The 13,127-nt window shown below is 43.5% G+C and overlaps 1 protein-coding gene across 1 annotated transcript in view; it reads left to right on the top strand.

Moving 5' to 3' along the window:
- P4HA3 (prolyl 4-hydroxylase subunit alpha 3) overlaps positions 1–13,127 on the top strand; it is a 238,783-nt gene that overhangs the window by 85,290 nt on the left and 140,366 nt on the right. Inside the window, exons 2-3 of the mRNA XM_078658568.1 lie at positions 2,968–3,110; positions 5,971–6,194. Coding sequence (XP_078514694.1) covers positions 2,968–3,110; positions 5,971–6,194 — 367 coding nt within the window. The remainder of the gene's footprint in view (positions 1–2,967; positions 3,111–5,970; positions 6,195–13,127) is intronic.

Below are 13,127 nucleotides of genomic sequence, written 5' to 3'. Positions count from 1 at the left end.
ATTTTTTGAGTATTCAGTATTAATGTTTGAATATTTCGTATCTATTGTGCACACAATTGTTTGTTTCTGCTTTTGATTTGACTGTTTTTGACAGTGGTTTCCTTTGAAGACATGAATTCTTGAAATTTGATTACAAATGAAAATAAATGTTTTGCTAAACAAATTTTGTGGTAACGCAGTACAAATGGGCTGTGTGGTCTCTAAGTTCAATTTAAAGTATCCTGGCTAGCCACTTTATTCTGTTTTGCAACTGTTGAGGTCCAGGCTGGTCAGTTGTATGACCCAAAACCTCCTTGTACACACTTTTAGAAATTTGGCAGTTTCTTACTTAAACCATTTGGTGCCTTCTGCCTGTCTCTGGAATACACATCTGGGGGAGGTGACAGGTGGTTTCTGAGGTAAGCAGCCATGACAACGCGGGCTTTACCCCACGCTGCCATTACGACGCTGCTTTTACAATGCAAGTCGTTACAACGACTTGCGCTGGAGGGCGCTGTTGGAAAAGGAATAGTTTACTTTTCTATTCCAACACCTTCCCTTCTGTAACGTGGGCTGGAGTTGGAATAGAAAATTAAACTATTCCACTATCCAGTGCCTACAGCGCAAGTCGTTGTAACGACTTGCATTGTAAAAGCAGCGTCGTAATGACAGCGCGGGGTAAAAGCCCGCGTTGTCATGTTATACATCCGGTTTCCGACATTCCCTCTAGATAGACACACACAAAAGAACAGTAGGTGTGACTGAGAAGCCATCTGAATGTTGATGGGTACTCCTGAGGCAGGATGAGAGGAACGAGCTGACACTTTGCACCTGAAAGGGCTAGGTCCTATCCACACACAAAAGGTTGCATACCCCTCTGTAGTGAGTCTGTGGCCAGGGCAGGAAAGTCAGGGCCTAGTGCTCTTCAAAGCATTTCTTTGAAGTTTCCCTACTTTAAAGGCTCAAATGAGTATAAGTACTGAACCTCTGACACCATGACTTCAGTACACTTCTGGATCTGAGGACATTCTACAAAGAAGAAGGACTGCTGTACTGCCAGGAGGGACTGCCGCTTTCATGACCTACTTTGCTATGGTGGCCTGCTGCCTCCTGCCTGGGGGTGAGAAGGACTGGACCAGGCTCTCTACAATCTCCAAGAACTTAAGTGACTCCAAGGGCTTGCTGGCTTGCCTCCTGTTTTGAAGTCTCAGGGCCATCAAAGACTTCCTCCAACTTTGCTTCAACTGCTGGATTCTGCCAACTATGAGTCCTGCCCTGTTGAAACATGTCAATCCAGTACTGGGCCTTAAAAGTGGGGTCTGCAGTTGTTTTTCATCAAAATCCCATGCATCGTTGACTTTGGCCGATGCGAACTGACGTATTATCCGTTGCCGCAGTGCAGCTTCAAGGACATACCTGTACGACTCGACAATGACGCGGGATCCGACTGCAAGGTTCGACGATGACGCATTGCCTTTATCATAAGGGGTTCGACAATGACAAGGGACCCGACTACAAGGCTAATCAACAACGCCTCACATTCACCACACAGGGGCCCGATGATCATTCATCTACCCGATTGTACGGTTTGGAACTGAAGCATCTTCTGGAAAGGTACTGTCTTCAGCAGGACCTGCGTGGCTCCTGTATCTGGCCCGCGCTCCATCGTGGTCGGCCTAAACGTTTGGGCTTACCCTAGTCCAGCACAACCTCAAGTAGCTCTTATGTGCTATTTACTTCTAAGCACTATATTGCAGTTTCATCTTTATAAAATCATATCTCAAGTTCTACTAATTGGAATTTTGTTGTTTTGGTCTTATTTTACTCAAAGAAGTATTATTCTTTTTTTCTAAACTGGTGTGGTGTCTATCTGTGGTGTTTTCACTGTTATGTAATTAATGTATTGCACAAATACTTTACACATTGCCTCTTAATGTAAGCCTGTGTGCTCTGTGCCAAGGTACCAGAGGGTGAGCACAGGTTAATTTTTGCTGTGTATCTGACATATCCTGACTAGGTTTGTGGTTACTGCTTGGAAAGGGTGTATACTCTGCCAACCAGAAACCCAATTTCTAACAGAATGGTTTTGTGGTAGGTGGTGTATGCTTGTTTGTAGTTAGTTGTAATTGTGTGGTTGGGGCTTCAGCACCAAATGGTCTCCAATTTCTGGTACTATAATTGGTCGTAACATCCTCCAGCCTCTGGTGGCATTAGCCAAGACGTTTTAATTTTATTGAAATTATATGTGAAATATACTTACTTAGAGGTGTTTTCAGCCAGGTTTTTTCATCCATTAGTCTGTTTGCTTGTCCCTATACAGCATACAGCATGGAGCTAGGGGTTAACAAACGTTTGCAATAGGCTAACTTCATGGTGAGTGACGGCATTCTGCCCTTCACAGTGATCACATCCACACACAAAGTTGCTCCCTCCTGTGTCATGAACTACTGTGGCAATGGGTGATTTATGAGACCCAAAAATATTTTTGTATGTAAACTATTTTTTTCCTTTTTATAAATTGTGGAGCGGGCAGCAGCTTCCCCAGCAATAACGTTTTGCAAAAAATGACAAAAAATCAATTATTGACACAGTCAAAAAGTGTCAGCCAAGCCAAATCCTTTGGCTTTGCCAGTGTTATGTCGACAGATTTAGCTGACAATAGAATCTTGTTTAATATAGCGTTTGCTCCAGAAAACTTTACTGTTTGCAGCCAATCAGCTCAGATATACAAAATTACCTGTAAAGAGTGCATTAAATTAATCCAGTGAACGAACTCGCACTAAGTAGCAGAAATGCATCCAAATTAATATTTGTAGGTCATTGATTTAGCTCCAGACTTTCTTTGCGATCTGTTTTAGACTGTTTCTTTGTCATAAAATGACAAGATAAAAAAAGCTGATTTGATTTTAAGAGTCGCTGTGGTGACTTTTGGGAGTGTTGTAGTCCACTGTCATGTTTGACCTCAGTGTTTCTTCTCTTTTCATGAAGGTTTTATGAGAAAACCAACAGATTGCACGAAGGAGCAGAGACTCCTATCACCAACCCTGTGCTGGCGTACACCTTGATAAAGCGACTGCAGTCGGAGTGGATGAACGTGGTGCACAGTCGCGAGGCCAGCGAGAACATCGAAGGTACTGTGAAATGACTGGATGATCATGAAACTGCTTCGGTTACAGCCTTGGCTTTCTTCCTGTAGATCAGGGTTCTCCAAAGTCGGTCCTGGAGGGCCGGATCCATGGCAGATTTTTAAGATAACTACATTTATCTAAATGGATATATGCTAAACATCTGGCATGGATCAGGCCCTCCAGGACATACTTTGGAGAACCCTGCTGTAGATCCTCAGAGCATCTTCTCAAAGCCCACGTGTCCCATCACGTGCTACAGTGAAGGCCCATAGTTGGTTTGGTGGTTATGGCACCAGAATGTCCCAATCTCAAAGTTTCGTTCTACCTTTGAGGAGATTTGTAAAAGGCTGTGTACCTGATGTGCAACAATATGAGAAGTACATCATTATCATTAACCGCGGCACATGAATGCCAAGCTGTGGACCTGCGGACGCCTGTCCTTGGGATAGGATTTCCACGAAGTGGCAAGCACAATGAGAGATATTTTCTAGTGCGGCCAGTAGCCTGTTATACAGAGACACCTGTGGTAATATCAGCAGCGCCTGTTCCTTTTTGGTACACCCTCAAGGGCAGATTCACAAGAAAGTGAAGCATCTGAGAAGATGCGTCCCTTTCCCTGCGCCACTTTCAGAAACCCTTGCTCCACTATGGAGCGCCGTATTGTAAATACGGCGCACCATGGTGCAAGGATTGACAGATGCATCAGAAATTCTGTTGACACAAAAGTCACGCATTGCTGGAGTCGTGAAGCAAGCACGACGCAAGTCCAGCAATGCAGGGGGAGGCCTATCCTCATTGTGCTGCGTCTCTCCTTACGTCTGCTCCTTTTCTCCCAAACCAGGTAGAAGCAGCCCAACACAGGTAACACACAGGAAACACCCTTTTTCTGTGAGCTAATTACACTTGAATGCATTTTTTAGCATTAGACACTTACCATATTAAAGTAGACAGTAGATACCTAAGAAATACGTTCTACTTATAGGTCCTGAAGAATCGCTAGCCATTTGCACTAGTGCGAGAAACATGTCGACCGAATACAACACACACTAAGCCGTGACTCGTGAAAAGGAAGCATAATATTCCAGCGAGTAACGGATAGTCTTGTTTTAATTAGAGCAGGGGACCCCCAGAATAAAGTCATTACTGGTACTCCTAGCTTTATTTTAACCCACACTGACACGTCTACGCACTTCCGGCCCCACACCCGCACTTCATCTAAACGGCAGTTGGAAAAAGATCTCCGCCAAAGAGCCCCTCTTTGAGGTGTCGCCCGTTGGGTATTGCACCGCCGACCCAACGAAGAGCAAGCCCAGATGATGAAGCATGACACCTGAAAGGGTGTGTGAGGGCATTACGTCCAACAAAATGGATGCCCAATCCTAGGACTCCACGAGGCCCTCAACATCCTCCACACCACAGTGATACATACATTCCTTAAACTCAGGAACAGCCCAGTCTTTTTGTATTTACACTTCAACTGAGGGCACTGCTGTGGCTGGACCTACCACTCATTAGGAGTGGTGATTGCCCTTCCTACTAAAAGACTTCTCCCTCTTGTTGTAAACTATTGTTTATTTAAGTCTCATGTGTAGTTAATTCTCATGACTTAATAATTAATTGGGGTATAATGTGCATGTGTATAAGAAGCTGTTTTAAATGATTTTGAAATAATGTCCAATGTGAATATCTTTGTATCTAATTAAGTCATGATAAATAGATACGGAAGAAATACATCTCCTTTTTTGGAAATCAGAGGGTTTAATTCACTGATTATGAAAAGTTTGGAATAAGCAGTCTTTCTTTAATATTGTGTCACTACAAGTGCACCAAACTACGGGGCATTTTATCAAGGCTGGCGAAATGAAATTATCGCTGCTTTAGCGGCTGTTTTCGGCCGCTAAACGGCGATAATTTCATCGCCCTATTAGCAAGCTGTCGCTAACATCAGTTAGCGACAGCTTTTAGGTGATAGCGAGCGGTTTGGGGCCCGCTTTGCATGTCAGCGATATTTATCGCTAATGACATTCAAAGTGAGTAGAGATGGAAATATTCGCGCTAAGACCGAATATCTCCAAAAGCTAATGCCTGCTCAGACCAGTTCTTAGCCATTATATCCAATGGAAGGTGGATATTATGGCTAAGACTCTATTGGCGTTAATGCGTGAATATCGCTGTATTCTCAGCGATATTCACGCATTTCGCCGCTATGCGATGCTTGCAGATTAAAAAAAACTGGCTAAGCCCATTTAGCGATAAATATCGCTAGTTGTTGGTAATATGCCCCTACATTATTACTTACACAGCGCCTAACACCTTCATGTCTCTAGGCACTGGCTCTTCAATAATGCTTTAGAAAATTGATTGTAATGATTTATATATGTCGTCTGAGTGTGTATTTGCTCTTCAGCAAGCAGTATAACAAAATACATATTTAACAGTATTCCAAAAACTATAATGCCCAGGACACTATTAGAAATCAATAACATTTGCAGCAAACGCAACAGATTCACCCTTGTGGTTTCTTCTTTCCATTGTCTATCCCTGTCCAATACAAGTTTGGAGTATTTTAAAGCCACGCTTAATCATCCCACCTAGTTGAAAGAATTCCCATGTTCTGTAGTCGTCCTACTGCAGTCCACATTCATGAGAACTTAGGATGCACTAAAAATTTGAAATGAAATTGTCTCTTAATTTTAAAAAATGCACAGAAATTTTAAAATTACATTATGACTAAGGGTATGCAAAGACCTTTAAACCAAGCACATAAACGATGCACAGAAATGTATTAATAAAAAAGTTAAAAAAATAGATTGCATTTCCACATATTAAGAAGTGTTGCTCAATTTTTGGGTTGATTTTGCAGCATTGGTGAAGGGCTACAAGGATGTGGAAAAAGACCTGCCCCAGTTTGAGGACCTTACAGGTGCCGCAAAGGCGCTGATGAGGCTGCAGGACGTCTACGCTCTGAATGTAAAGGGGCTGGTGAATGGACTGTTCCAGCGAGACTCAAGCCCCACCCTGACCAACATCTACCGACCCACCCAGCCTTTCAACATGTCTGCCGATGATTGCTTCCATATTGGAAAGGTACGCGTAATCAAATGAGCTAAGTCATCTGTAGTTTACATACAGGAATACACATTTGCATGCTATCTAAATACATAGGGCCAGATGTAGGAGCCCAAATACCGCTCGGTAACGGCCGATTTCGGCCATTACCGACCGGTATTTGGGTTTTGTAATGTAGGGGGCTAGAAAATTACAGAATCGGTATATTTACCGAATCGGTAAATTTACCGATTCGGTAAAATACCGAATCAGTAAATTTACCGATTCTGTAATTCAATATGTAGGTGGCACAGTTTACAGTGTCACAGGCCCTTAGAAATTCGTTATTTACCACCCAAAACTATTGGGTGGTAAATTACGAATTTCTGTGTACATGCACATCTGTGCATGTACACCTGTGCCATGTGGCACACAAGCCAGAAACAGGGGTGCAACAGGGTGTCAAAGTGACACCCTGTCCCCCTTGGAAATTCGGTATTTTTACCGATTCGGTAATTACCGAATCTGTATTTGCTATTGATTCCTATGGGCTTCAATGCCCATAGGAATCAATGGCAAATAGTGATTCGGTAATTTTTTTCCTACATAGCAATTACCGATTAGTAAATACCGAATCGGTAAAATTCGGTATTTACTATTCGGTAATTTGCTATTACCTACATCTAGCCCTTAGTCCTTACTTCTATATTAGTTGTGACGTCTCTAGACACCGGTAAGAAGTTATTATGGTTGAGATGTGGCCTCATAATGCCTTCTGCTTGAGTCAGCAGTCAAAGTAGAAGGTGGGCTCACAGAACATAATTAAAGCTACAGAATGTTCGGAAGTAGCAGGGATGGAATTACCGTGCCTGCATTACATGGAGGGTTCATAGCCCCAGGCTGCACCATGGCACACCATTAACTGAGTGCATCTGGTACAAGTCAGCGCAGTGCTCTCTATTATGGTGAATTCCCAGTAAAAGCAGGAACTTGGGAAACGGCCACTACAATGCGGCCATTTCAACGAAAAGCTTAACCACGCATGCATTACAACGCATGCGTGGTTACAACGAAAACCTTTACCACGCATACGTTTACTATGAGGTACGTAGTAAAGGCATGTGTGGTAAAGGGTACAATTAAAAAATGGGGGGTGGGGGGATCCCCCCCCTCAAAAAAAAAACACTAACCTTAATTAGAGAAGTGCAGGGAATCGGCATCGTAGAGGAAGGAAACGGCCGTTTTTTTTTTATTACGTAACACGTCACCACGGAAAAAACGTGGAGAAGGTTATGCGTGAAAATAGTATTCCGTTGTAATGGCGTGGTAAAGGCATGCGTTACAACGGAATTCGTTGTAATAACATATAACTGCAGGAACTTGTTATGTTATGTAATGTTGATTTATTATGTTGTTTGGCAGAGAGCCCTAATCACCCATGGTGGTATCCAAGCACTATGCCAGGAGAAAGGCAAGATGTACCTGCATGGTTTTTCAAGCAGCCAGGTCTTTCTTTCTTGCAAAACTCTAGAAGGGAGGAGGAGGCTTTGATCAATCAGTCACTCAATCAGGGGTTTATAAAACGGCTACTCACCCGTGAGGGTCTCAATGCGCTGGGAGGCACCCACTGCAGCTGGTGGGCAGGTGGCGGAAGAGACAGGAATGCCGGCCAGCAGTTCTCCCACCACTTGGATGGAACAGACCCAAACAGTAAAATGACTGTGTTGTCGGAGTTACATTGAAGGTTGCTAGCACACATACAATTCAATACCAACACCAGGCAGACTTTCAAGGACACCTAACAGAAGATGACCCGTTCTCGAATGATGGAGCAGTTACGTCATCTACATAAGAGACTATCTTAAAACCAAGTGACTCAACCAGGTAGGCCAGTGGGGGCATACTGATGTTGAATAAAGTGGGGCTCAAAGAAGAGCACTCTGGCACCCCCGGATCGAGAGCCCTAGTAGAGGAAGAATATGGAGCCATCCACACAACTTGTTCCCTGTTGTCCAAAAATGATTGGAACCACTCAAGTACCTGACCCCCACTCCAATGTGCTGAGGCAGTACGTTCAAAGGTTTAAGTGAGAGGTAGGAGAGCTTGTGCCCTCCTGCTGGGATATTGCAAATGTGGGGGGGTGCAAGTGGGAGTGAGGCTGATTGTAGGTGTGTGGCTGGCTGGTGGCAGTGTATTCGGCTGTTCATGAATGCTTGTCCGGAGTTGTGCAAGGTTTGTATGTGTGTGAGGTTTAAGTGGCTGGGTTTGGGAATGGGAAGCCAGTGATACTCTCTGAAGTGAGGTGAGATGGGAAGCATCCTTTACAACGTGGGCATTACAACGCAGCTCTATTACGACACATTCGTTACCACACAGTTACTTTGCTGTGCACATACCTTTGCCACTCATGTCTTTACAACGCAAGGTAAGTATATATATACATATATATATATATATATATATATATATATATATATATATATATATATATATATATATATACAGTAATAGGTCGATTCCGATCCGGTAAAATGCGCTCCGAATCGTCGTACAGAGAGTTTTTTCCCCATACGAATCGTACCCGTAGACGTCCCGTACGTACGACGAAGTACGATCCGTACCAGGTGCCAAACTCCGTACGAGTCGTACAGGACTCCGTACGACTCAGATCTCCGTACGAGTTTCACTCGGAACCGGCTGTACGCGACATCACTACGGTTCGCGGCTGTTTTTTACAACCCAGCAAGTACGATTCGTGTCGAGTACGCGCCGTACGACCCTTTTCCTACGGGAGCCGAAAACAGTCGTAAACGCAGAGTTCGCGCCGAAACAGGTACGGAATGCCCCCCACCGGGTACGGCACGTACCCCCCATGATCACAGGGGTTCGCGCCGTACCCCTGTGATCATGCGGGGTACGTGCCGTACACCCAGCGTACATGGGGTACGCACCGTACCCCATGTACGGTGGGTGTACGGCACGTACCCCATGTACGCTGGGTGTACGGCACGTACCCTGCATGATCACAGGGGTACGGCGCGTACCCCTGCGATCATGGGGGGTACGCGCCGTACGGTGTGTAGGTGACCGTGCGCTTTTCCGTACGAATCGACGTGTACCGTACGAATCGCGCCCGGGTCGGCCGATCGTAATCGTCCGGTCGTACGGCGTCCGTACGAGTCGTACGTAAACGGCTCCGGATACGAATCGTACAGACGGAGATTTTACCGGATCGGAATCGACCCCTAAGTGTGTGCATATATATATATCATGTGATCAAGACCAGGAGCCCCCGGTCGAAACGCGTCATGCTGCCAGATACTGAGTAATAAAAGCACTTTATCACCCTGAGAAACGCGCTCGAGTGGTCTGTACCTGTCATTGTGAGTCGCTCCACTGCAGGATTTTGGACTTCATATATATATATATAGACATATACATCGATATATATTATCCAGTGACGACCGCCACTGGGTATTTACAGTTATGTCAGAGTTCCCATAGGAAATACATTTTTGTGCTGGTAATAATTTTGCCACCATTTGACAAATGTCCACAAAACTTTCCAAAAAAGTGCTCTTTGTTGCCTAGTTTGTGCATTGAAAGTTTCGGGGTGATTCGTCAAGTGGGGGCCAAGAAAAAAGGGGGGTCTCAAAATGCAAAAGGCAGGAGCCTTGAGGCAAGGAGCCAGGTCCAAGAGGGCCTTGCCTGGTCGGAGCACCAGTCACAGGTAAATGGGTGCTAGGGGCCTGTTGATTTCCAGGAATATATTTTTGCACCTAAGGATGCAGCAAGATCACTGAGACTCTGCGGTACAATATAATACAATACAATACAATAAGTGGTAAAACTTCTAGTCAAGACTCAGATAATAGTATCATTAGATAACCTGCTAAGATTTGTCTTTTGTTCGTAAGTGAGGTTGGTATACACAACCCCTACATTACAGGCGTTTTTCGCTTTGTCTCTGTGTACATTCTCAATGTGTATTGCCAGTCAATAGATGGTATGTAATTAAGCAGCCTGCACCCCAGCTCCTTGGTCTTAGAGTCTTTGAGTGTGAACCAGTTCTCCTTAATCGAAGGTTGTATAGTGAATCTCTAGTTGATGGTCATCTTTAGCCATTTGAAGATGCAGCCATTAAATTTGGTGACCTCATCCGTTAGCTGTATACTGTACACAAGTTTAAAAGTACCAGACAAAGGGCAGATCACTGTGGGACACCGCACCACAGCAGAGGAGGCTGCAGACACATGACTCGTCTTTATCATCCGGGGGTTGCTTCAGAGAGTGATTCTGAGCCATTTGCAACCAGGCCTGATAAGCCACATCATCAGAATTCTACGCAAGCAAAATGCTCCATTCTGCCTCTCTGGTAAAGATCTCACGCACCAGACGGACTGGTTTGAAGTCTTTTGAACTGTAATAGGCATAAACTTCTTCAATGAGTATTGGTCTAAAGTAGATTTTATTCTCAATTCACTGAATATTATTAAGGCCAACAAGTGTTTCACGACAACATGTCGCTTCATCAGGGCCAAAAGCTAAATCCTCTATACTGATGTTAATAGGGATAATTAACCTCACAGTTAAGGCAATGCAATAATAAATAAAATATTCTTCTTACATTTCACGAATACTGTGGGCCCAGTGTGTGCTGATATTATATTTCCTTTATTCTACCCAAGTGTAATTTTCAACCATTTCATTGGTGTGACAGCTGATCACCATGTAAAGTCTGCTGGTCTGTAAATCTAATATTCCATGATTTGAGAATAAAATATACTTTAGACCAATAGTCATTGAAGACGTTTATGCTTATTACAGTTCAAACAACCTCAAAAACAGTCAGAGTTTGTTTGTATTGCTTACAGGACAGGAGGGTTCAGTCCTGTCATTTCTTTTGGTGTCAAACCCACTAGAGAGCCTCTGTTTACCACCCCTTTCACTTTGTATCAAGCACCAGACGGTTTATTGGCACTAGAGATCCCTAACAGTATGGCATGGCACCTACAGAACAAGGTCAGAAACGAATCTGCAAGTACTCTGCAGAAAAATGCTCTAATAGTTAATCTGAATGATGAAGTCATTGACTGAGCACTGTGCCAGCATCACTCCCTGTGTGGATAAATATTAGGCATGACTAACCAAAACACATCGCCCCCTGCCTGTTCCAAGTGTGCACAGAATTCTTATAGATAAGATAGCATTTCTCATTGCAGAGGATTTTTGTGAACCTAAAATATTTTTTTAATAACTCAATGACACCTTCCAATTTTTCCCTTCAACAGATGGTCTCTTAATATATTGTATCTTGCCAATGTGATATGGCAACAGAATATTGTGGTCAAAATTTCAGAAAAAACATAGGCACTTATTACAAGTCTGATGGAATGAGATGATGTATTTCCCACACGTGGTAAATGCAATTACATCAGGGTGAGGTATTTACCACATGTGGTAAATACATCTCTAATTCTGAGTTTTCATCCGGAATATGAAGCATAGATGCTGAATTGGCGCCTCATTTACAAAAGAAAACTAGTAACAATGGCTCAACCGGATTCAATAAAAAAGGCAAATACACATGTATGTACACAACATTACATAAAGGGGAAAAAAGGAAGACTTCTAGTAGTTTGTTCAAATGTGCTCATGGCATCATATATTTGAGAACACAGTTTATACAAAACAGTTATATCAGCCCTGTGAACATAAAATACAGAGGAAACCCTGAGAAACTTAGTGCGCGTTGTGCTCTTGACATGAAAGTGATGGCGCAAGTGACGTGTAAAAAAAACACAGCGAGAGGCGCAGGGTGATAAAGTGATCAAGAATATCTGTACAAAATAATTGGTTCAACACAAAAGGTTTTTCCCAGTTATTGATCACTGCCCTATGTACTCATTGCAAGGGAAGGGAGTACCATTAACAGTGGTAATGAAAGTGAGTAACTAATGTTTAGTAACTAGTTACCCGTTTTTCTTTTTTCTTTTTAAAGGGATGGCTGTTTGCACAACTTTCTGTGTTTCGTGTGGGTGGTATTGGCAGCAAATGGACAATGTCTTCATTTGTTGTGAATGATTTGGGTGGAGTGTGTTTGGTAAATGAAGGTAGCCTGAGATCCAGTTCATAGCACGGGCAGCCCTTACATCGCTGTGCAGGTTCTCCTTGTGTCAGGGTGTAAAGTGTCACTAGGTTTGTTAGTCCTTGTGGAGAAGGGTGTTGGAAGTGGGGGTCCCTAAAAGTAATTAAATGCTTACATTCTATTGTCGTGAAGGTATGACAACATTGCAAATCTCAGTATAGAGACATACAACCAGAAAATGTGTTTAATTTGTTGTATGTGCAAGGCACTTGGTATGTATAACGATGTGTACATATTTGTGTGTGAGAGAAAGGGGGAGAGAAGGAACGGACAATTACTCCAAATGGTGTTATGGCAAGAGTAACTACAAGTAACGACGCAACCATTGAAATGGCTCTTTAGTCATCATTGGCGACGAAAGCTCTTCAGCTGCTCCACGTCCCTTCTGGAAACCGTTGTGCAATTCATCAATAAAAGAATACATGGTAATTGTAAGCCTGACTCCCTTCCCTTCTCTTGTCTCTCCTTCCTTGTGTACTCGCCCTTTCCACATCATACTTACACTTTGGCAGTTTCTGATCTCCTCTCTGAGATCTTGGCTCTGGAAAGAGAGTTTCAACTAATTCTCTGCTTATTAAACCGACAAATTAAAATAAATGGGCCCTGGTCGCTTGCCAGAGGTTGACTGGGCAGCTGCTAAGAGTTCCTTTCTTATTACATCAGACTGAGTGAGGACAGTCCTTACAAAGGCTTTTGGCAGAATCATCTCTGCTAGCGGCACATCTTTCATCGCTTGATCTTGGCTGCGTTGAAAGAACGTACAAAGGGGGTAACACACTGAAACAGCGTAAAGTTCTCCGAAGCAGAACCTGTGATCACGGAAT

Source organism: Lissotriton helveticus, chromosome 8, assembly GCF_964261635.1.
Source record: "Lissotriton helveticus chromosome 8, aLisHel1.1, whole genome shotgun sequence".
Lineage (NCBI taxonomy): Eukaryota > Metazoa > Chordata > Amphibia > Caudata > Salamandridae > Lissotriton > Lissotriton helveticus.
The sequence above is the reverse complement of the archived record's forward strand: the minus strand, read 5'-3'. Positions and strand labels throughout refer to the sequence as shown.